General features: G+C 41.9%; 1 protein-coding gene across 10 annotated transcripts in view; it reads right to left on the reverse strand.

Annotated features, from left to right (window-relative positions):
- FARS2 (phenylalanyl-tRNA synthetase 2, mitochondrial) overlaps nt 1-24,992 on the reverse strand; it is a 430,241-nt gene that overhangs the window by 44,975 nt on the left and 360,274 nt on the right. For 6 of the 10 annotated variants that reach the window (XM_073332127.1, XM_073332128.1, XM_073332132.1 and 3 more), the window contains one exon: nt 8,572-10,902. The exons of 2 other annotated variants lie outside the window; for them this stretch is intronic. In XM_073332127.1, the coding sequence (XP_073188228.1) occupies nt 10,764-10,902 (139 nt within the window). In that variant the 3' untranslated portion in view covers nt 8,572-10,763. Of the gene's footprint in view, nt 1-8,571; nt 10,903-12,890; nt 13,093-24,992 lie in introns of those variants that run through there. 2 more of the 10 variants (XR_012157339.1, XR_012157340.1) reach the window with 2 other exon arrangements.

Genomic DNA, 24,992 nt, shown 5'->3' on the forward strand with positions numbered 1-24,992 from the left:
CCTCACTTCCCTTGGTCATTGCTTAGCAAGACTGTACCTAGCTGTTACTTTGAACTGCTCTGTCAAGCCGTTCTACTCCATGATCCTATTTGCAGTTCTTCTCTAAAGTCCTTCCAACTTGTCAATAACTTTCTGGTATTGTGGGCCTAGCACTGACAGCAGGGGTTGATGTGGGATTTATATCTGGCAGGGGTGTAGCGCTGACAACATTGAAACAGGGGATACCTAGCTAAGTGTGAGCAGGGGTGAGTCCCCACCTAGCGGCTAGAGTCTGTGGCAGCACCCCCGACTAGCAATAGGAGTAGGGGGAATCCAGGGCCTCTCACTGCACTGGGTTCTGACCAAGAAGCCTTCTTGGGCGCCAAAAGGAAGGCATCTGCTGTCTGTGGTCCAGCTAATGTTGCCCATGGGTCTCTTCCTACTGCTCTGTCGTTCCTTGGGGCAACGCTGTGCCTTGCGGTTGATCCCTTGCAACCCAGCCCATGGGCCTGTGCAGCCTGGGGAGTCCCGGCTTTGTGCCGCACTCCTCCTGCGGATAGCCTCCTGGCATAACCGCTCCGTAGCAGTGAGTTCAAGTCTGTCTTTCTCCATCTGCCACCCTGCTGTGCTGAAGAGGCTCCCTGTTAAACCCCCTCTCCAACTGGGGCATGGCCAGCAGGTGTGCTGGGGTGGGGCTTCCCATGCTCAGAGTTGTTGCTGTACCCTTTGCTGTCCAGTGTGGGCTTTATCCATCCTATGGAATGTAACTTCATTCACTGTTTTTTAAATGGTCTAGCCAACCATTCAAAGAGGATGTTCCTTGTAATCATCTCTGGGAATCCTAGTTCTTGGGACACCACAAGGAAGCGCCTCAATTAATTATTCTCTTCTACCAATTTACAGAGCCACACTCTACCTCGCCCTACAGCATAGGGAGAATGATCCATGTGAACAGAACCACAATAATTCTCTGCACAATCATGTACCAAGCTACACTCCTGGAGTTGCAAGAGTTATTGTTAAGCATTTGATTTCACTGCTTATAGTAGTTCCAAGGCTCCTAACAGCTCCTGTTTGGAGCAGTAAATCTGCTGAAAGGCTGAGCATATTAAAGCCCCAGGCAGCAGTTGCTTGGCTCCTGATGTAGGTTTTGTTCACGCACCACAGGCGGAGGTCCTTGCAGAAAGCACATCTATGGAGGAATAAAGATCTGTAAATATGCTGCCAAATGGCCCTTTTGTCCTCACTGTGCTTCTAGAGAGGGGGAGAAAACAATTAAAGCCGTTGCAGAATCCCCCGACCCCCATCTATCTGCTCCCCAACACCAAACTCTCAGACTCTTCTATATTTCTGGTTTGATCTGAGAAGTTCCGAAGGGGAAAACATGCAGCATGATTTATTTAGTGTCACTGCAATGCAGAGAAGTGGAATAGTGACAAAGAGCCCAATGCTGCAAGGTGGCGATTGTATCCTATGAGGTGCAGAGCATCCTCTGATCCCATTGGTCAAGATACCCAGCAGCTTGCAGAAGCCATCCTAAAGAAAGAAAAGGAGTACTTGTGGCACCTTAGAGACTAACCAATTTATTTGAGCATGAGCTTTCGTGAGCTACAGCTCACTTCATCGGATGCATACCATGGAAACTGCAGTAGACATTATACACACAGAGACCATGAAACAATACCCCCTCCCACCCCACTGTCCTGCTGGTAATAGCTTATCTAAAGTGATCATCAAGTTGGGCCATTTCCAGCACAAATCCAGGTTTTCTCACCCTCCGCCCCCCCCCCCCCCCACACACAAACTCACTCTCCTGCTGGTATTAGCCCATCCAAAGTGACCACTCTCTTTTCCACGGTATGCATCCGATGAAGTGAGCTGTAGCTCACGAAAGCTCATGCTCAAATAAATTGGTTAGTCTCTAAGGTGCCACAAGTACTCCTTATCTCTTCACAAAGTGTATGATAATCAAGGTGGGTCATTTCCAGCACAAATCCAGGTTCTCTCACTCCCTCACCCCCCTCCAAAAAACCACACACACAAACTCACTCTCCTGCTGGTAATAGCTTATCAAAAGTGACCACTCTCCCTACAATGTGCATGATAATCAAGGTGGGCCATTTCCAGCACAAATCCAGGTTTTCTCACCCCCCCACCTCCATACACACACAAACTCACTCTCCTGCTGGTAATAGCTTATCTAAAGTGATCATTAAGTTGGGCCATTTCCAGCACAAATCCAGGTTTTCTCACCCTCCGCCCCCCCCCCCCAAACTCACTCTCCTGCTGGTAATAGCCCATCCAAAGTGACCACTCTCTTCACAATGTGTATGATAATCAAGATGGGCCATTTCCTGCACAAATCCAGGTTCTCTCACCCCCTCACCCCCCTCCAAAAACCACACACACAGACTCAGTCTCCTGCTGGTAATAGCTTATCCAAAGTGACCACTCTCCCTACAATGTGCATGATAATCAAGGTGGGCCATTTCCAGCATAAATCCAGGTTTTCTCACCCCCCCCACCCCCATACACACACAAACTCACTCTCCTGCTGGTAATAGTTCATCCAAAGTGACCACTCTCCCTACAATGTGCATGGAGAGTGAGTTTGTGTGTGGTTTTTTGGAGGGGGGTGAGGGAGTGAGAGAACCTGGATTTGTGTCTCCAAGATTTTGATTTCGACATCCAGTACATCTTAGGAGCTTCTAACAAAGTGGCTGATGCACTCTCCCATGAAAGTTTCCCAGAATCAACTGGTTAAAATCGCCCTTGAGATGTGGAAAATATTGTTAGTCTTTATGTACTCGGTAGTATATTTAGAGGTGCATGTGTCTTATTAACTCTGTTTTTTCCTAGAGCTCCAGGAAGAAATCCCAGCCAGCGTTTCACCCCATCTGTGATTTGGGGGGCGTTTCATAAATATAAAGGGAAGGGTAAACACCTTAACTGAATGGATCCGATGAAGTGAGCTGTAGCTCACGAAAGCTTATGCTCAAATAAATTTGTTAGTCTCTAAGGTGCCACAAGTACTCCTTTTCTTTTTGAGTGATAAGAGTTTCTTGGAAAAAGTTGGGTTCTTTTGTATGTCACCTTTACTTCCAGGAGGAGAGAAAAGACCCTGATAGTTATCAGCAGGTATTCCAAAGTATTCTAAAAACAGATTCCAGAAAGTCTTTTACTTTCAGGCTGAAAGGAAAAAGCTCTTGAGTGGGAAAGGGAGGTTCTTTGGCTAGAATTCGATAGCTCTTTGAAAGGGGAAGAATGTGCACAGGAGCGTCGGGTCTCAGACAGCATGAAGCATCATAAAGTATTGAATTTCTCTCAGAAAAAAAGATGATTCTCCTTGTATCAGAGCAAAGCTGCAAAAGAGAATAATCTCTAATCATATCTAGTACAGGAAACAATGTCTTTGCTTTTGCATCCATGCCACATACGTAAAGTTCTCATCCCTGTTTTGATCTATAGACATCAATTTTTAAAGAGATCACTGGAGTCAGACATGCAAGTGTGCAGCAATAACATAGGGGCACAATCCCACAAGGCACTAAACTCCTCCTGAGAGATGCGGAGCACCTCTCCCCAATGAGAAATTGTGGATCAGACCCATCCTGACCAGATCATATAGGAAATCATGGCCTTCCTAACCAAACTCCATTTTTCAGCATTCAGTATGTGGGGATGAACGAAAAAGGATGCAGGACACACAGCACACCAGCCCTGCAGATTGCAAACACACACTGATATGTATAGAGCTGCTGATGTGCAATGAACTTTTTCAAGAAAAATAGTTTTGTGTTAGCTTGTTTTAAGTGGGCAGCAGTGACAGGCGCTGGACTGTACGCTCAGATTCTCACACAGGCTCCCTCATTATAGCGCTCCCTGGCTTTCAGTCACCTTACACTCATTCATTTAACAACACTCATTACAGTCACCTTCTCTTTTCTTTTTTAACGCTCAGAATTCTCACTCCCCACAGGAGGGCCTTGTAATGAGGATGGAATATATTCTTAATTAATTATTCAGGGGGCCATTAGAAGTTCTCAGCCCAACCAATTCCTGTTGCGAACACGTGTCAAACTCCTGAACTCCCTGAAGTGGCATCAGGGTACAGGGCCAGATCCTCAACTGAGCTAAATTGGATTGGGTCCAGAGAAGTCAGTTAAGATTTCAGATATGAACAAATCTATTGATGGCAGAGAAATGCACTTACATTGTCAAGGGGGTGTATTCAGTTCTACAGCTGGATCTGCCTACATGTAACTCTAAATTATTCTCACTTTCTCTGCTGTCCCTTGAGAAAGAGTTTGGCGCAGGAACAAGTAAACACCTTTATTAATAAATAATAATGATAATTAAAAATGAAAAATCCTGGACATGCAAGCTAATTATTTGTCATGTGCCTGCTCAAAGCCCTGCCATGTAATTCACTCTGCATACAATACAACAGTCAGATATGGAACAGTGAGAGGCAGCATCGTCTAGTTAGTACTGTCCAGGGCTGGGAATCAGGAGTCATGAGTTCTCATCCCATCTCTACTAATCACTTACTGTGGGACCTATGGCATAACATAGGAGCAGACATATCAGCTCAGGCTAGTGGTCCATTTAGGCCAGTAACCTGTCTCTAACAGTGGTCAATACCAACGGCTTCACAGGAGGGGGCAAAAAAGCCCGAGGTAGGCACTTATAGCTTCTTCCCAACCACCCTCAATTTGGGCTTGGCGTATACCTTGAAGCTAGAGGTTACACCTTCCAGAACTCCTTACTATTGTAACTGAGGTCACTTAATTTCTCTGAGCCTCAGTATTGTAAAATGGTGATAACGATACTGACTTGCAGCTGTAAAGTGCTTTGTGATTTTAGATAAAATTACTATGTAGGTGCCAAATTATAATATGCAGCTCACCAACATCTACATATAGTACATAATGACACAGAGAGTTATTGCTTGGGCTGGATTACATTGTGCAGACAGAAATCAAGCCGAGTCACTGAAAAAAAAGAGAGAACAATCTACTGTCCAGCCAACCAGCTCCTGCTCTAGATTACTGCAGTATTGCCCACCAAATTAACATTCACCGAAAAGGGCAGAAAGAGAATTCCCTGAACTGCATGTTAATCACCTCCAGCCACCCGGTGACCACAAAGAGAAAGATCCCTGGCAGTACTATGGTGAGAATACAGGCCTGCTTTGCACAGAAAGCAAACCCATTTTATATACAGAGCTTTCTCTTAGCAAAAACACACAGCAGGTAAAATATCCACAATACCCTGAGCTTTTAAAAAAAAATGCAGCTGTTTAAGTGTTTTAAAAGTAGTATATATATATATATATATATATATATATATTTATTTATTTATTTTCCCTCCAGTTCGGTAACAATTTACAGGGATGATTTAGTGACATGTATGAAGTTACTCAAGTGTGCAAATGAAGTGTTTACAGGATAGCAGCCCATTTGTTTGGGGAAGGACAATAACAGATATCCCAATATTAACTAATTAACTGATTCTGGTTTTCTGCTGCATTGTTTATTTTGTTTCCTCATTCTCCTACCCAATCCACACCATTTCTCTCTTTAGTCCACCTGCTGTGTCCTGTCTGACACTATGCCTCGTCTATATTCCAAAGTTTTACTGATATCACTATTTCAGTTATGTTTGTGATTTTTTTTAAACTGATACAGAAGCCCTAGTGAAGACACAGTTATACTGGCATGAAAGTGACTTATATTTGTATATTTATTCACCTTCTCATACTGCATCCACACTCGGGGGGTTGTACCACCTTAACTATACCAGTGTAGTTAAAACACTACACCTTTTAAGTGTAGACAAGCCCCTAGACTGTGAGCTCTCTGCGGGAGGGACTGTCTATGTTGCTAATTGTCTGTACTGTGCCTAGCACAAGGGGGCCCTACTATACATAAATACTAACTCTGGAAAGAAATACATTCTAAAATAGCCACTTCTGAAAAGTGTTGTCACTGTTTCATTCTGCAGAACTTGTTAAAGAAAATGCCTGGAAGGGTTAACATGGTCTAGAGAGGAGACTACTGAGGAAATGATGACTTGAGTTAAATATTAAACAAAACGAAGCCATTCGTTCCTAGAGTATATGACATACAGCTTCTGATCTCATCCGCTTCGCAGTAAAAAAGAAAATCAATTCTGTAACAATCAATACAACTACACAGAGTAGCAAGCAGCTATAACTATGCAGAAAATAAGTACAGCACCAATCTGTTAAAGTGACTGAGGAAATCTGCTTTTTCCAATTGGGAAGTAAATGACCAAACCAGATTAATGAACAGCTGATTGCAGGTTGTCTGAACAAGGCTGTTTTCAGATTAGTACTACTGTTTTATCATTATTGGTAGTGTTCGTTTATGGGAGAGGTCACTGAAGTCTCAAGTGGTATGACTGCATGGCAATTTGCTGTTCAGATAATTCACAATAGTTTTCCATTGTCACATGTTTACAGCGAGCAAAAAAAACCAGACCAACCAAACTGTACTGTAAATTTGCTATCAGCCTGCTGGGAAGACACAAATCTGAGTGTTAAAACAAAATCTCTGTAATCTCCCTAATCTCTAGAGTCAAGCATCCGTAGTAATCATTCTGAAAAACAATGGGGACTGCAGTATACTGTCTCCAAAACATTAAAATGGTACATACATATTGTAAACCAAAAATAAAAATCCTCAACCAATCCTATGTCCTAAACTTTTGAAGCAACATGTTACAAGTCAACTTTTTTTAACAGTTACTGATATAAAATCTAATGTCAGACAAAAATAAAGTACCAACAGGTGATCACAATGAAAACAAAGGCCTGGTATACGCCACTTACCCTTACAAAAAAGTGCTATGTACATGCCAAGCATTATTCTTAACCTAATGCTGCTCCTCTTGAATTTTTTTGCTTGGCATTATTTAACTTGGCTATTTAGGAGATCACACTCCCTACTTTGTTTGAGGTCCACCAGTTCAGTGATGACTGCTGTTATGATGTAGCTCACAGCAACCTGGACTGACATGCTTCCTAAGAAGAGCAAAATGAGAGGCACAGATGCAGCCCTTTCTTTGGCAAAGTCAGACGGGGTTTTCCCTGTGGAGTCCTCTTTGGTAAGGTTTTCTACAGTACACACATGCGGTAGCAGACCAGACTCTGAGGTTCAATTCGGATAATCTATCTTTGAACAGTAAAGTATATCTTGCATTATAATAATTCATTACATAACATTGCCAAATGTGATTCTGCTGGCATCTGAGAGTCATGCAGCCTGGTTGATCTCTTTTGTTGATATGATTCTAAAAACAGAGCAGAAGCACTGCTGCCTGCAATGAACTTTTCCAAACTTATCTGTATAAGATCAGGGACGGGAGACACAAAAATAAGGAAAGGGCAAGATTTCCAAAAGGTAGTCGTCTAAAAATTGTACCCTATTGCTTCTGATCTGGGGTCTGCTTCTAGGGGAATGGAAAGTGCCACAGTCACCAGCAACAGGGAGTCCTTGCCTAAAATATTTTCCAGATCACATCTATACTAGAGTGTGCATGAAGAAGGTCTGTTTAATCTAAATCTAGCTAAGCATTTATACCTTGCGGTCAGATAACCATGGCATCTGATAGCCTTACACAAGCCTCAAAATCCTTCACATGATCTAATCTAGTTCTCTCCTGAAGACGTCTGAGTTCTTTTCTTGTAAGACATGCAACCCCCTTTCCATTTCCTTCTTCTACCTTCTCCTTTCTTTTTTGTTGTGAAAGAACTCAGCAAAAAAAGTCAGTTTTGCATTGAATGAAATCAACATGATCTACAGTCATGCTTACCTCCACCAGAAGACGTGTCCATAGTCTTGGGCAGCTTCCAAGAAAGCTCTGTCCTTTCCCACCTTTCCACATAAACCCTGAAGGTTGACGGTTTCAGAGATCCTGTAGAATGTGGCTGCCAAGAGAGACTGTGGTCTCAGAGAGATGCAGACTCTTAGATAATTTGGGCCAATGCCACAGAGAGCCTCAAAGAGAACAAATGAGACCTTCAATATGGCCTATACATGGTTAACGTAGTGGGTGGATATATTCTTGGTAACTGACACTGCTGAAGAGTTTGAATGCTGCAGACCGCTCCACAGTTGGCTTGCTCACTCCCAAGTATAATGGGAGGCAATAATGCAGCCTAGAGGTCATGAAGGCAGGGATCACTGTAGCAAGACATCCTTCAGCAAAGCAGGTTAAAGCTTTTTAGCCAGTCACAGATGGAAGAAGTCATTTTTAGAAGCTACATGACACGGAATGAGGTTCTTAGCATTAAGAACTTTGTTTTCCCATTGGAAGGTTCTCTGAGTTTCTCTCATCCCTCATGAAATGTTACTGCAGTATTTTACAATAAGGGTCAAAAACACTACAGCTTTTACAAGATACTTTTTTATTACGGAACAAAATTCAAGACAGTGGTATCAGACATTTTTTAAACGAAGAAACCAGATCAATAGTGAAGTGAAAACTGCTTATTACTGGCAGTGCCACCTCTGTAAAAGCATTTTCAAGAACTCACCTATCTTCCCACCTTTTTTCCACCAAGAGATTAGATGCTCCAAGAACTCTCTCTTCCCCCCATTTCCCGGCTGCTAAGTACAGACAGTTTGCAATCTGGATCATGCCAAGTACCATACATGTTAATGGTTAAGGAGCAGGCTGATTCAAATAACATCCGGGTACCCTTGTTAAACCATTCAATTCACATCTCTGGCTGTGAGACCCAAGGTTCACTGCCCAATTTTCTCCCTACTACCTTTCTGAAACTTCTCCGCCACACATATTGATGGAGCAATCAAATGGGAAAACCAAACTTGCCCTAAGAAATTGTGTGCCATGGGGGAGAGAGAGGGGCAGAGTAAAGGGGTTTGGGAAGCAGTAGATGGAGGTTTCCATATTGAATGGTAGAGAGAATCTTGCAATGTGCCCCAGCCAGGGCCATAATAAGAGAGGAGATTTCATCTTTCCCCAAGAGGCTCTAGGTACTACCTCAGTGCTCTCTCACAGCAGGAAGCAGCCTATACTCCCCTACTTGTGCAATGTGATTGGTGAACATCACAGCACCCTTTCATCATGTAAGGATTGGAGTCCCCAGGTGGCAGCATTGCCTGAACTTGGCTGTGCCAAGGAATAATCACTGCTCTGGTGAAATTTTTGAAAAAGCCCTTTCACTGAAGTAGTCCCTAATGAGAATTCTAAAAGGGGCAGAGATTAAAAATGGGCAGGAATCGAATGAAATGTAATACAATTAAGGACACCTGCTCTTTAAAAAGATTTTTGTTTAAAGATCACCAAGTAGGTTCTTCTGTTGTGTAAATGACTCCTACTCTGTTTGCCTTGTAGAAAAAAAATCTAGCATATTGTCTTTATAATCAAATTATTTAGATAGTGCAATAGTGATTTAGATTAGAATTTGTTTATACCGCTAAGTCTGTTGAATAACGAAATTACAATGATCTCTCCATTCATTTCCCATCTGTGCTAATTGCTGGGTTCTTCTGGTTGAGTATGTTTACTGCACAGTAGTCTCGTGATGGGGTATAAAGCAATGTTGGATGGTTCTTAGTGCATTGCTTTTACTGCCCCCTTCCCTGAAGGAGGCAACGTTCCTTGCAGAGCCAACAAATTTGTATGTTACCTGGAAGACCATATTAAATATCATTACAGGCAAGAACAAGCGCTCGCACGACAGTCTCTGCCTCTGAGTGCTTCATCAAGTATTTATCAGACCATTTAAAAATTTCAACAAGCCTCCAGTGTCATTCCACTGCCAAAATTTGCTTATTATAACCTGTCATGAAAGAAGTAAGCATCCAATAAAGTGACTGAACTAGAAAGGGGTCCGTCAAAGATCAGCTTTCTCCCTCAAAGGTCATAGCTTTCAGTGGATGACTTCTGTTAGGAAGCACAACATTATGGGAGTTCAAGTACCTGCATATTTCTGCTTTTCAGGGCCTTTTAATAATGAGTACTTCCCTCTTCCACCTCCAAGTGATATCAATCTTTGGCTGATGATGCGGGTGATGGAAATTTTTGCCATAGTACACACGCTAGGAACACTAATTTGAAGCAGGCACTGTGTATGTGAAACACATGCAGCTAGACATGTTAAGAGGATACGCTCTCTTTGGTTTGGTCTGAGTACAGCTGGGCCCACACCAATGGCCACATCCAAACACCCAGCACTCTGAGAAAGTTCTGATTTCCATCCAGAGCCACATTTCACATCTATCCCTTCCTTTATAATAGGCCAAACCAAAATCCAAGCACAATCAACTTGGGTCAGGATCCAAACTTTGCAGGTATATTTCATGAAAGTTTTTCTTGACGCAGAATGTGCCCTTTTTATAAGAAGGGGGAGAAAAGAAAGAGTGAACAGTTTTTCTATGTGTTTTGCTTTACTCATTACGTGGATGGAAAACCCTGTCAACATAGAAATAATGCCAAGTGTTTACACTATAATGGAACCCAGGGACCAATTAACAACACAGAAAACCACCAGGCAGAGTATTTCTTAATGTAACAGGAGGGAAATCTTACAATATTGCTCCCCCCTGCCCTTTCTTAAAATAAAGGACAAATGCTTTGCCAACAATTTCTCAACGGTAATCTTTATGATCTGAAAGTTCTACCACTGCCCATTTATGAAAAGGCTTCCAAACTTTATGCTTCGCCACAAAATCCCTTTCTTTCTTTACAAAAAAACATCCACAGTAATTGTGACTGTCAAAGCAGGGATTTTAGAATCTACCCTCCACTCCCAGTTCTTGTACTACCAATTCCTCTATGGCTCGATGAAGGTGGTGCACCTCGACCTGAGTCAGAGTCCTCTCCAAGTGCCGGTAAGTGATACGATAGCAATGGCTGACCTTCTTTGTCCTGGAAAACAAACAAAAAGAGGACTAATACACATGCATATACAAACACACACACCACAGCACACTTCCCCATCTGCACACTTCCCCATTAGTTGTTGTCTTGCCATCTTATTTTATTTTTATTGCTTAAATTATCAATGTAATGGCAAAATACACAATGCAGACATTTTCACCTACTGCCATTCCGCCATGTTGAAAAAGTATTTTGGAGAAACTAAGGAAGTGTTATTTACTCCTTCTCATAACACAAGAACTAGGGATTACCAAATGCAATTAATAGGCAGCAGGTTTAAAACAAACAAAAGGAAGTATTTCTTCACACAACTCACAGTCAACCTGTAGAACTCCTTGCCAGAGGATGTCGTGAAGGCCAAGACAAGAAGAGGGTTCAAAATAGAACTAGATAAGTTAATGGAGGATAGGTCCATCAATGGCTATTAGCTAGAATGGACAGGGATGGTGTCCCTAGCCTCTGTTTGCCAGAAACTGGGAATGAGCAATAGGAGATGGATCACTTGATGATTACCTGCTCTGTTCATTTCCTCTGGGACATCTGGCATTGGGCAGTGTTAGAAGACAGAATACCGGGCTAGATGGACATTTGGTTTGACCCAGTATGGCCGTTCTTATGTCACTATGTACTTGACTGCTGAATAAAATATGTGTCAGCTTGACACATGCCCTGTGTATGTCACTGTGCTGACATTCCAATGGAAAGTGAAGACAAAAGAACACAACAGTGGAAAGATTAACACTGACACCTAGGAAAACAAGGGGTTTCGCTCACTTTATCTCAGTCTAATGTGTCTTGCAGTTTCAGAAGCAGGAGAACAACTGGCAATCTTACAGTGCTAGCAAGTAACACTGTTAGTCAGGGTGAGATGTTCAACAAATCTCTAATCCATGTTGCTTCAGCTCAGTTGTAGCAACCACTACTAGCTCCAGCTAGAAGGGGTGTTAGTGCTTTTCCAAACACAAAGAGCAAAACATGTATTTTTCAGTCCAGATTATTATTTTTATTTCAGATCATAGGAAAACAAAGAAAGAACAAATGTAAAGTCTCCACATGAGACAGTAGGACAGAGAAAGAAATGTGCCTAGCAAACCCTTACGTTCTGTATCTCAAATGAAAAATAAAATGGCAGCTGCTTCACAGCTGCTTTTGTAAAGACTCCCTTGTATTTGAAGGTGCAGTACATAGAAAACAGAATGACATCTCCTTTCATTTATGTAGCTACCTACACCACAGTAAGCAGCAGTAGCGCATAGTGTCCTGAGATCGTGGAGCACAGAACATACTTCCACAGCAGTGTACCATGTGTGCTTTGGTAGTTGGGCATATCACCAGCAATCCAGAGAGACCAAACAGAAGTTTATGATTACACTGTTGGAAAGGAATTGCAACAATGGAACTGACAGTATTATTATACGTATCAACTAACACCTTAAATTAAACTCAAAGATATCAGAAAGTAGAAGAGGAAGGCACTTGAGCTTCCCCCAGTTTCAAAAGTTCTGACAGTTGTGAGGAGGGGAAGAAAAGGAAAAAGAGGGGAGAGAGAGATGGGTGGAGGGCATGACAGAAATCAGAAATATACTGTATGACAGAGGTTTACAAACTGTGGGGCATGTCGGAGGTTATCGGGGGAGGGGTGTGAGGACCTGACAGGGCTGTGCTGAAGGGCCAGGGTCAAGAGAGGTCTCTGTCCAGCAGGGGAAGTGGACAGGCGTTTCTGCTATCTTGCATTTTGCAGCTTCAATAATAACTGTATGTAATGTGTTTTTCAGACCCTTGGCAGAAAGGCTCTTTAAAAATGATGTAATTCTGGCCCTGATCCTGAGGCCTGGAAAGTGTATCACATTAGAAAATGTGTAACCATGTTTTAGCTAATATGATGTGATCACAACTTTGCTCTTAGCGTGGAAAAGGGCAAGTGTTTAGAAGCATAACTGGTCGTAGTTAACCTCAGGTTTAAAACCTCCCCCCACCTTATTTTGGATTCCATGTCCTTATGCTGTCTCCTCTCACCATTCAGGCTCCTCTCCCAATGCAGATGAGCAGTTCCTTCATGACACAGAGATATGAAAAAGCTTTTTGTGGGTGTCACAGAAGAAGCGTGTCTTCAGGAGGGATTTAAATGAGGGGAGGATAGTGGCCGTGCAGAGCAGCTCAGGCATGGTGCTTTGTTAGCTAGAATTGAAGCTGGGAATTAGTGTGAGAGAAATAGGAGAGGGGCTGAATTGTAGAGGAATCACAGTTACTGTGGTTGATTTAAAAAACATTAAGATCAAACAACGATTCATGCTCAAATAAATTGGTTAGTCTCTAAGGTGCCACAAGTACTCCTTTTCTTCAAACAAAGAAGTAACTATTAAGATGTGACTGGTATCACACTGATAATTTTGCTTGTATGTTACACGTCTTTCCCCATCTTTTTAGCTGGGATTATTGGGAGATTGTTACTAACTAGGAGTAGAACGATTTTTCAAAAATGTTTGTTCAATCGGAGATGCACAATAAACTTCAGAAAGCTGAGCCTCCTGCCTAATTAAGTCCACCCTGAATGCAATGCTGTAGCCAGCCCCATGTTAGAGTCTGTAGATCTATATTTCAAACAACTAAAAATTTAAGCCACAGAACTGGGACAGCAGCTTCGCTAGGTAAACAAACATAGAAGATTAACACTGAGTGCAGTGGACATTATTTACCTAAACTGCACTTTCAGACAATCCCATACGGTTTACAATCACACAGCCTTTCTCCTTTCATTAGGATTTAATTGATCTTATTGTCACACTCGACTCTGCACCAGCCTGCAGCTGTCAGGTAACGAATCACAATAAATACAGGGAAGCACTGCTCAAAGTAGCAAGAAGACAGTGATGTATTCTGATGCCACAAGAGAAAAACATGGATGCAATCAATGAATAACACTGAAGTGAAACAGTATCTAATATTTTTGCATGCATTTTTGGTGGGAACAGCTTTGCCTCATGGACTATGGCTTTTTGGGAATTGGAGTTCCCCAGTGTTACAGTCACAAGTTAGTTTCACTGCATGCAACCAACCTGCAGGTATATTTTACTCACACACACAAATATACACAGAGAGAGAGAGAGAGAGAGAGAGAGAGAGAGAGAGAGTGTAAGGGACCTGATTCTTCCCTTACTGACTCAGGAATAACCTTATTTAAGTCAATGTGAAACCAGTGTGAGATCAGAATCTGGGCAAAGGACTATCAAAACCTAGAATAAAAAAAGCATCTTAGGCAATCAATGCCAGCATTCGTTCCCCTAATGTGGAGTCCCTGCCACAGATGTCCACTGAAGGATGTTTTAAGTACAAGGTAGAGAACTGTATCTGACCCAATAAACCACCAACAGCAAACATCTGCAAGAACAGCAGCTGGATAATCTGACCCAGCTGTTAGACAAAAATACAACACAGAGCAACCCAAAAAGACTGCGGAAAGAACGAATGCCTGGGACTGGACAAAGTACTGTTTATCAACATGCAACACTGCAACAAGAAAAACCTCTCAGAAGTTTGAGATGGATGGGAGATAAAAGTACAACAGTGAGCAGGGAAAAAAGCGTTTAACAACTATATTCTACTTTCTTTTCACAGGTTTCAGAGTAACAGCCGTGTTAGTCTGTATTCGCAAAAAGAAAAGGAGTACTTGTGGCACCTTAGAGACTAACCAATTTATTTGAGCATAAGCTTTCGTGAGCTACAGCTCACTTCATCGGATGCATACTGTGGAAACTGCAGAAGACATTATATACACAGAGACCATGAAACAATACCTCCTCCCACCCCACTCTCCTGCTGTTACTAGCCCATCCAAAGTGACCACTCTCTTTACAATGTGTATGATAATCAAGGTGGGCCATTTCCAGCACAAATCAAGGTTTTCTCACCCCCCCCCCTTTTTTCCAAAAACCTCACACACAAACTCACTCTCCTGCTGGTAATAGCTTATCCAAAGTGACCACTCTCCTTATAATGTGTATGAAAATCAAGGTGGGCCATTTCCAGCACAAATCCAGGTTTTCTCACCCCCCCCGCAAAAAAAAACCCACACACACACACAAACTCACTCTCCTGCTGGTAATAGCTTATCCAAAGTGACCACTCTCTTTACAATGTGTATGATAATCAAGGTGGGCCATTTCCAGCACGAGAAAACCTGGATTTGTGCTGGAAATGGCCCACCTTGATTATCATACACATCGTAAAGAGAGTGGTCACTTTGGATGGGCTATTACCAGCAGGAGAGTGAGTTTGTGTGTGTGTGGGGGGGCGGAGGGTGCTTAGTACCTCTCAGGACCAGAGCTCACCAAGAGCTCAGCTTGAAAGTATTACTCAGCCTAGCCAAAGTTTCTTTCCCCCCTCACTCTACTCACTTCTTTTAGGGCCGGAGTGTAAATAAAAAATCCCAAAGATACAGTAGGAAACGTTACAGACAACAGATAATTGTTCCTTCCACTCAGCTTCATGCTTTCAAATCACATACACCACAACCGTAGTACACATAACTGGTGTATGTTGTATTATAAAATTTACAATTGACAAATAGTGCTCTTTGCTAGGAACAACATCATGGAAAATGGCAAAAGCCTTGTGTAATATACCATGCTGTCAACAGCAAATAATTCAATTACCATAGTCATATGGATGCGGAATACAGCAACCAGTAATTCACTGAATAAAAGGCCTTATCCAAAGATGCGCTCTCATCAGTCCTTTCATATATAGATAGCCCATGTCACATTGTGTCCTACAGTGTATTTTGAAAAGTGGCCACATTTTCGTTTATTTGAAGTGAACTTGATGCTGGTGAAAGACCCTGGACTGAGAGCTCTAGAAAATAAAGTTCTTTATTAAATCCATAGACCGTACCACATGGGGAATGGGCTTGGAAGCTGCTATTGCACTGTCCTTCCAACTGCCTACCAGCCTTGGTAGTCCTGTCTCCAAGGGTGTTTGTTCCACAGCAGCTTGGTTGAGACTGCCAAATGAAGCTGATGCTTGTGGTTGTAATATTTTTTTAGTGAGGCAGATACTTATCTTCGAGGATAGAGGTTCTCAAACTGGGCGGTGGGTCCCCTTTAGGGGAGACACGGAATGTATTCTGGGTGTGTGTGAGAAGCTTTAGGGGAAAAAAGAATTATTGCACACATTTTACCCACTGCAGTGGATAAGTAGCAAAGCTGATTCCTCCAGACAAACAGGTCCTCAGATGGTACTGTACATTTTGATGGCTTTCTATTAAGCTTGCATAGCATTATACAAAGTTGTTACCATCTGTACATTACTCTGTTTGCTATAAAATGGTGCGGACATTTAATTGTGAGTGACAACTGCAGTTTTGATTTTGCTCTTATTACAATGGATTGTTGACTCTGTTTGAATCAATGCCTTACTGTTTTTAATATTTAGTAAGTGTTGCATGTTGATTTTTTTTATTGGTATATGTACTTGTGTGGCAGAGGTAAGTTTGAGAACCACTGTACCAGGAACTAGATTGAGATTATTAACAATTCATTTCACAGCCTTTAGTCAGATAATGACTTTTTCCTCACTACTAACCTGGGCTAGATTTGAACTGGTGATCCAGAGATGAGTGTTCTGTACCTCATTACCAATCTCTGAGCCTCATAATCTCTCAGTTTAATTTTCTTCTAAATCAAGATCTTAATATAGAGCTAAATTTCAAATACTGTGTCCTAAATCAATAGGCAGGTTATTAAGAGACAGAAAGAAAATATGTTATGGGTTCCAACAGCAAAACACATTTATGCCTAATGTTGTGTCTAGTTAAGCTAATGGGAACTAACCAAAAATTCGGACAGGTTTCAGAGCAAATACTCACATACTCAAATACAGAAGCAAATATTCACCAACATGTACACACCACACAACAAAAACACTAACCCAAGAACCAATCTCGGCAACAAACCCTGTTGGCAACTCTGTCTGCATATCTATTCAAGGGACACCATCATAGGACCTAACCATATCAGCTACACCATCAGGGGCTCGTTCACCTGCACATCTACCAATGTGATATATGCCATCACGTGCCAGCAATGCCCCTCTGCCATGTACATTGGCCAAACTGGACAGTCTCTACGCAAAAGAATAAATGGATACAAATCAGACATCAAAAATTATAACATTAAAAAACCAGTAGGAGAACATGTCAATCTCTCTGGTCACTCGATTACACACCTAAAAGTCACAATATTACAACAAAAAAACTTCAAAAACAGACTCCAACGAGAAAGTGCAGAACTGGAATTAATTTTCAAACTGGACACCATCAAATTAGGCCTGAATAAAGACTGGGAGTGGATGGATCACTACAAAAAGTAATTTCCATCTGCTGATACTCACACCTTCTTGTCAACTGTTTGAAATGGGCTACCTTGATTGCATTGGCCTCATTAGCACTACAAAAGTGATTTTCCCTCTCTTGGTATTCACCCCTTCTTGTCAATTGTTGAGAATAGGCCACTTCCATCTTAACTGAATTGGCTCGTTAGCACTGACCCCCACACTTGGTAGGACACTCCCATCTTTTCATGTACTGTGTATTTATACCTGCCTACTGTATTTGCCACTCCATGCATCTGATAAAGTGGGTTTTAGCCTACGAACGCTTATGCCCAAATAAATTTGTTAGTCTTTAAGGTGCCGCATGGACGCCTCGCTGTTTTTGCAAAAATTCTGAAACTTTTTAGCTCCTCAATCATTAATAAACAAAACTTCTATACAGTCATAAAGATGGGTCTGAACTACAGTCTAGTATGGGAACACAATGAAGTTGAGGAAGTTTTGATCTAGACTTTCCATACAGCTGTAGCATTTAAAGAGTTAGATGCTGAAACAAGAGACAGAGAGGTTCTTGCATTATAATAAAAAAGCCACTTTACTAGAACACCATCTGTATGCCCTAGAGGAGAAAGACACTCAGTTGCCAGAATGATTCATTGAAAGTCTGGTAGAGCAATACAACCATCTGGTGTCCACAACCATCAATGTTTTGACCTTCTTTCCCCATCTCTATAGATCATCATGGTTTACGGAAACTGTCAGATGAAACAGGAAGCCAGACAGCTACATCATCATGGTGAAAAATCCATTCCATAATACACAAACAAAAGCCAAAGGAATTCTTGTAAATATATAGCAAGCTGTGCAAGAAGCTAAAAGAACCTTCTTTCTCCTTGGTGTAATGATGACCACCTGACCTATACTGTGTAGAACACTAACTTATCAACCCTGATGCCTCAGCCCATCCTCAGATCCAAGCACCTCGCTCTGTAAAGAGCTCTCATCCTTCTTTGCTGAAAAATTAACTGAATTCCTATAATCCCCATGATGGCCTTGCATGAATGAATTAGATCTGATGCAAAAAAAGGAACCATGCACTATGGAGTTTCATAGACTCATAGAACTGTAGGGTTGGAAAGGACCTCAAGAGGTCTCCTAGTCCATCTCCCCAGACTGAGGCAGGATTAGATAATCTAGCCCCTCACTGACAGGTGTCTGCTCCCTCACACCAAAGGAAAATATGAAACTCGGAGGGATGATCAAGCCACTAACTGTGACACAGACCCTTGCCAATCATGGACGGCAAAAGTCAGTGAAGAGCACTTACACTTGCTTCTGAATAAAATAACCAATCCTTCCATTGAAGGCAATCCACCAACGACCCTGAAGCAATACTCAGACCAGCTCTCAAGCAGCCAATGCTGGATTCTACAACCCACACCAGCTACCAGTCCATCTCCAATCTCCCTTTCCTAGGAAGGTGTGATGCATGGCGAGAAAGGGTTAAGCATCCTGCAGGCTAAATGACACAGAGTCAACCTGTAGAGACGTGTTAGAACGGTATATAAATGGTAATTAGGGCCATTCCATGGTAGATAGGCTAGAACTCTGAAATACAAACCTATATTGTTAGAAATTAGAGGTGATACTAATTGTATGTGTGTAGTCATATGTTAGCCATGTAAACAGACAGTTCCTTGTCTGGCACTATAGCTATTGATTCAGAGATCAAAAGGGTATATTAACATTTAAATGAACTGTAAACACAGGATATCGCTGTATTTGTCTCTCTTTGAAATGTATAGCAAATCACCTGAGAATGATGGAAACCGGGCAATTGTTTTATGTTAATCTGTGTAAATAATTACCGGGAATGCTTAGGAAATAGGTCCGCTTCAAAGTCTCCATAATAGTCTACTGTTCGCCGAAGAACTCCGACCTGTCAAGAGAAGGCCTGGAATTGTGTAAAAGACCCTTGGGTCCTGATCCTGTCATCTCAGACCTGCTTGATGCTTCATGCAGGGGAAGCTTAAGTCATAAGGCTGAGATCCCAGTCCTAAACTGGAACACCCTGAACATGAAGATTGGACTATAACCTATGAACTAATTCTGAAATAACTTTTTGCAACTACAACGCTCGCCATCTCTAATGTGAATTCAATCTCAAGAACTGTACTCATGTCTGCATGTATACTGATCCTTTAACCAATACATTCTCTCTTTTCTTTTTTCATAATTTTTAGTTTAGTTAATAAGAATCGGCTGTAAGCGTGTATTTGGGTAAGATCTGGAATATTCATTAACCTGGGAGGTAATGTGTCTGATCCTTTGGGATTGGTAGAACTTTTTTATATGATGAATCAGATTTTAAGTAATCCTCATCATATTTGACTTGGGTGTCTGGGTGGAGGCCTAAGGCTGGGTTATTTTAAGGGAACTGTGTTGTTGGCTTCCGGGTAATCAGTGAGGTATTACAGAAGCTGTTTTGGGCTGGCTTGGTAAATCTAAGTATTGGAATATTCACCAGTTTTGGGGATTGTCTGCCCCATTCTTTGCAGTTCACCTAATTGAGTGGCATCAATTGGGGACCCCGGTCACAGGTCACTGATTAAGTGGAGCTGATCAAACTCCAATAGCATTTGACTCATGCTGACACCAAAGAATCCACTGCATCTGGATTTACACTCGGATGTTGCTGGGATGGCCCAATTGGACTAACTTCAGGTCACTCTGAACTGGGCTGAGTAAGAGCATCACTACAAAACTCCAATATGAAGCACCTCCTGAGGGGGAGGGAAGAAAGAAACACATTGGCACCCTGAAACCTCCAACTGCTCACCGTCCAGTTCTGGACCCAGTTCAAAATCCTCGTCTTAATCTATAAATACTCACAATAGGATAGAATCTCAATGCCTTAGAGTCTGTCTTTCCATCAATAATTCATACTACTGTAACCATCAGACACAACAAAGGTGAGGTAGAAGCGGCAGAGAGTTTACAGGGAACAGCACTATGTTATGGCACTCACTTTCAAAGAGATAAGGATGTGCCCAAGTCTGCTATGCTCAGAACATGATGTAAGGCCCCATCTTTCCTTCAAGCCTTTTCACCATGACAGGGATGAAGCATTACAGGCTGTGTGATAGTAAAACAGAAAGAAGGAGAAGAGAACTTTCCAACAAAAATATACACATCACAATATCCACTGGAATAACAGCACCATAGTGGCAAAGAGAGCAGTGTTCTTTGGTTAAAGTATTTGGGACCCTTAATTTTGAACTAGAACTATATAACACAAGGACTGGATGTTGGGAGAGAGGGAGAGAGAAAGGGGATGGATGGAAAGACAGATCCACCATTCAGTTGCAGACAAGACAGAATGAGAGATTGTATGTGCAGCTCACAGTTTCATTGAGCTTCACTTTTCCCTAGGGCTGGTAAAAAACTGTTTTGACTGAAAATTGGGTTTTCAACAAAATTTAATTTTTTATGTAAAGTGTCTGCATGCTAAGAGAAAAAATCGATTTTTTAAATCAAAAACCATTAACATCTGAAATCTGAAAAATATTTGTTAAAAACGGAAGTATTCTGATTTGGATACAGTGCTACAATGCCTCATGGGAGATGTGGTTCAGTTACCTCATGCTCTCATTCTCCTTTCTGGTCCAGGCCCTTTGGGTGGACTACATTTCCCATGATCCACAGCCAGTTACTTCCACAGTACACCACCTCCTCTCTCCAAGAGGGGAGACTGTGGTGCATCATGGCAAATGTAGTCCATGGCAGGAAGCCCAGTCTATAGAGTAGAATAAGAGCATGAACTACAACTCCCATGACGCACACTGGCAGTGTCCTGAATTCAAACACTTTGGGTTTTAGCCAAAACTTTTCTTTTTCAAATTTTCACAGAAAAATCAACATTTTCCATGGAGGGGAGGAATGACACCATTTTTTGACCAACTCTCCTTTTCCCAAGTCTAGTTTCCTGTCACATTTCCCTCAGGTTCCTAAATCCCAACTAGATACGGATTGGATTGTTGCACATGCATGGAAGTCTATGACCCTACTGGGAGCTCTGGCAGGCATTGTGCTGAGTCTGGTAGCACACAACCACTTCACTACTCTAAGAGAGGATGCAGTGCCCCCTCCTCTGTGCATTCAGCCAGTGCTATTGGCTGGTACAGAGGTACCAAGGCTCACAACCCATTTGCAGAAGTTAGTGATAGCAGTTACACTAGCCCTGCAGAGTTCTTGCACTCCTTGAGCACACAGACACCATGTTTACCTGCTCCCAGTTCAGGGAATGCAAGTGAGAGAAGGGGAGAAAGATGCCTTGTAGCTTCTATCTCTACACACTTGTGCAGAGGACCGAACACGGTTTGATCCTGTGAAAATAGCAACAACAATTATCCTATCATTGGACATCAGGGCAGCTCAAAACTCTCCAACTGTTGGCAAATGAATTACCATCTACATGGACCCAAGAGTGACATGCTTTCTCAACAATCAGAACAAATCTTACAAGAGAGATGGAACTGGACTCTTCTAAATGCTGTATGAAGCATTTATAGTAAAAACGTGGAGTGGGATACTTTTTTTTAGTCTGTTTCATAAAAGATCAAAGAAAAAAGGTATAAATATTTAGCAGGAGGTTGGATTTTTTTCATCAACTCCATGTTAATACTAAAGGCTACAAAAAGTATTACTAAAATTAATCTTGCTGTCAAGTTAAAAATGTATCTGATAAAGGACTAAAAAGGGAATTTATAAGAGGAGTGAAAACACTTCATCCTCCTCAGAAGCCAGGCTGGATCAGTGTGACAGCAGGTGCTCAGACATTTTCTATTAAACAAAACTCCATCACCTCGTTAACTCTGGAAACCAAATTCCAAGCTTGAAGAGAGTTCTGCCAAAAAGTGTCCCGTAGTAATAAATTAAAACAAAATTTGGTCACTTCCAACAATATAAAAACAATAGTTCTCTTGTGACCAGAAATGGGGTGCCCAGCCTGATCAAAAACAGACAGTGACTGACAGTTACAGGCATCACAGATGCACAGCTTTTGTGAAATGGAGATAGATAAGAAGGCATCTATGCTCAGATGCCACCACAGAACAAAGTATTATACGGCCAAACCATTCCTTTAAGACCATCAGTAATGTGAACAGTAAGTGGAGAGCAGTAGTACACACTAATACACAAAGGGTATTTCACACCAATCACAGCTTTGTTTGTGAATGATCTTAATGGGCTTTCCACTCTGGGGCCTTTGGGCACTTCTGCAATATAAATAATACCTAATCAGATGAACTAGGTTTAATTGGACAAAACCTATCAACATCACGCCCCATAGTGCGAACCAGTGCACAAGAATTTAGGGAGAGCTGTCTATTGTAGGTACTTATATCACCCTCATCGCCACAATATCTGAGAACTCACAATCTGTAATGGATTTATCTCACAACACCTCTGTGAAGTGCTATGTCCCCCCGGCTTTTTTCTTTTTAAATTACATATTAGAAGGAACTAAGCCACAAAGAGACTAACTGACTTGCACAAGGTCACACAGAAAGCAGGGACTTGAACCACGGACTCCCAAGTCGAGGCTAGTGCCCTAATCACTGGACTATGCTTCCTCTCTGTCAGCTGTAAAGCACCTCATGAACAAAATGGGTTGTTGTGTGGGCATAGTCTACCCATGTGCAATAGACAAGGGATAAGGAAAGCGATATACTAATCAAACGTGTCATTTTTGCAAGCGTCATGCAAATTCCATTCTTTAAAATTGACCATGGGGGCAAATAAGGGCTGGTGGTGGTGGAGATGAAGGACAAGATGAGCTAACATGAGCATGACAGTAGGGAGAGGAAGGAAGGGACTTGCAAAGTGAGGAAACACTCAGGGTACATCTACACAGCAAAAAAACCCATGCCAGCGAGTCTCAGAGCCACGGTCAGTTGACTCGGACTCGCACTGCGGTGCTAAATATAGCAGTGTTAACATTTGGGCTCAGGCTGGAGCCCCGGCTCCAAGACTCTCCCCTTTGCTAGGCGTCAGAGCAGGGCTCCAGACCAAGACTGAGTATCTATACTGCTATGTTAGCCCTGCAGCGCAAGCCCCACAGGCCCAAGTCAGCTGACCTGGCTCTGAGACTCGCTGCCACAGGTCTTTTTTTGCTGTGTAGACATACCCTTAGGTTAAAAAATATTTCTTTGCCTTTTTTTATATAGAAATTACTGAACATTCAAAAGAATCAAAAACTATGCAGCCAGGATATTTCCCCAGCTCCCCTCAGGGCATCTTACAGTGCTATAGGAAAGTCTGTAAGATGTTCAAATTTATATTTTTTCCACCTGTCAACTTACTTTTTGGTTTTCAGTGAAACTGAGTGGAAATTTTCTAGCAAGACATATAATTAAATGGTGTTTCCAGCTAACTTTATTTATTATTTACTTGGTTTATTTTTTTTTAAAGCTCTCCCTTTTCCCCATAAAAGAAAATATTTTTTCAAAATGGGCATTTTTTTATGGTGATTAATCTTGCTTAACCAGTTTTGGTTTTGAACTACAGAGATTCCCCTCCTTGATAATACTTTCCTTCCCTGAGGACAATTCCGTTCCACACAGCCAATCACAAGAAACCGGACCTGACTGTTTCTTTGACAGTCAATGCCTCGGGAAGATGACCCAGAAACAGTCCACAAGTAAGGAAGACCCAGGGCCAGTAGGTTAGACCATTGCACAGCAAAACACTAGCTGTCTAGCTGTTAAATATTCCTCCTGTTTATCCATAGTTACATAATGCCATAGTTCCCAAGGGCAGATCTTCAGCTGGTGTAAACTGGCCTAACTCCTCTGAAGTGACTAGAGCTATGACAATTTATACCAGTTGAGGATCTGCTAAAAAATCTTGTGGGGTGCTTTAAAATTTAAATCACCCCAAAATTCCCACTTCCATTGCTATTCTCAGTGATGCACGCAATGTACCATAGCTGCATTTACTCCTAGTGGGCTACCTGATGTCCTCATCATAAAAGGAAGAAAACTGTGGATGGGGAAAATTGACTGGCATCAGCTGCTACAAAGGAAGAAAACAAAATGGATTAATGGGCAGCAAGCAGGTGAGGCAATCTAAGGATGCTAATGCATGCAGTTTATCACTTGCTTCTACAACTCATAACATACCACTTACATACCAACACGTCTGCTGTATGTCTCATTAATTTTAGTAATAATTGTCTGAATGAAAAAAAAATTGTGAAGATTTCTTGTGCATGTCAGTAAGACAATAATACACGGTATTCTAGCCTATAATGACTTTCATATATAGTTCTCAAAGCACTTGACAACAGAGGTCAGTATCGTGATCTGCATTTTACATATAGAGAAACTGAGGCACAAAGAGTTAAAGTGACTTGGCCAATGTTACACTGTAGGTTAGCATCCAAGCTTGAAACAGAACCCAGATCTTCCAAGTCTAAGTTCAGTGCCCAATCCTCTCAGCCACACTGCCTTCTCCTTTCCCACTCTGTTGTGTTACACCACCTACTGTGGGTGTAACACAGCAGAGTGGGAAAGGAGAAGGCAGTGTGGCTGAGAGGATTGGGCTCTGTAATTATATGGTAGCTCTGAGGAAGGGACTGGCTTTCATTTTATGTTTGTGTATGTCTCACGCATCAGAGAACGGGGCCTCTGCGCATTATTCTAATACAAATAATAAAACTTCTGCATATGTGTATATAATCACGCAAG

Source organism: Lepidochelys kempii, chromosome 2 (genome assembly GCF_965140265.1).
Source record: "Lepidochelys kempii isolate rLepKem1 chromosome 2, rLepKem1.hap2, whole genome shotgun sequence".
Lineage (NCBI taxonomy): Eukaryota > Metazoa > Chordata > Testudines > Cheloniidae > Lepidochelys > Lepidochelys kempii.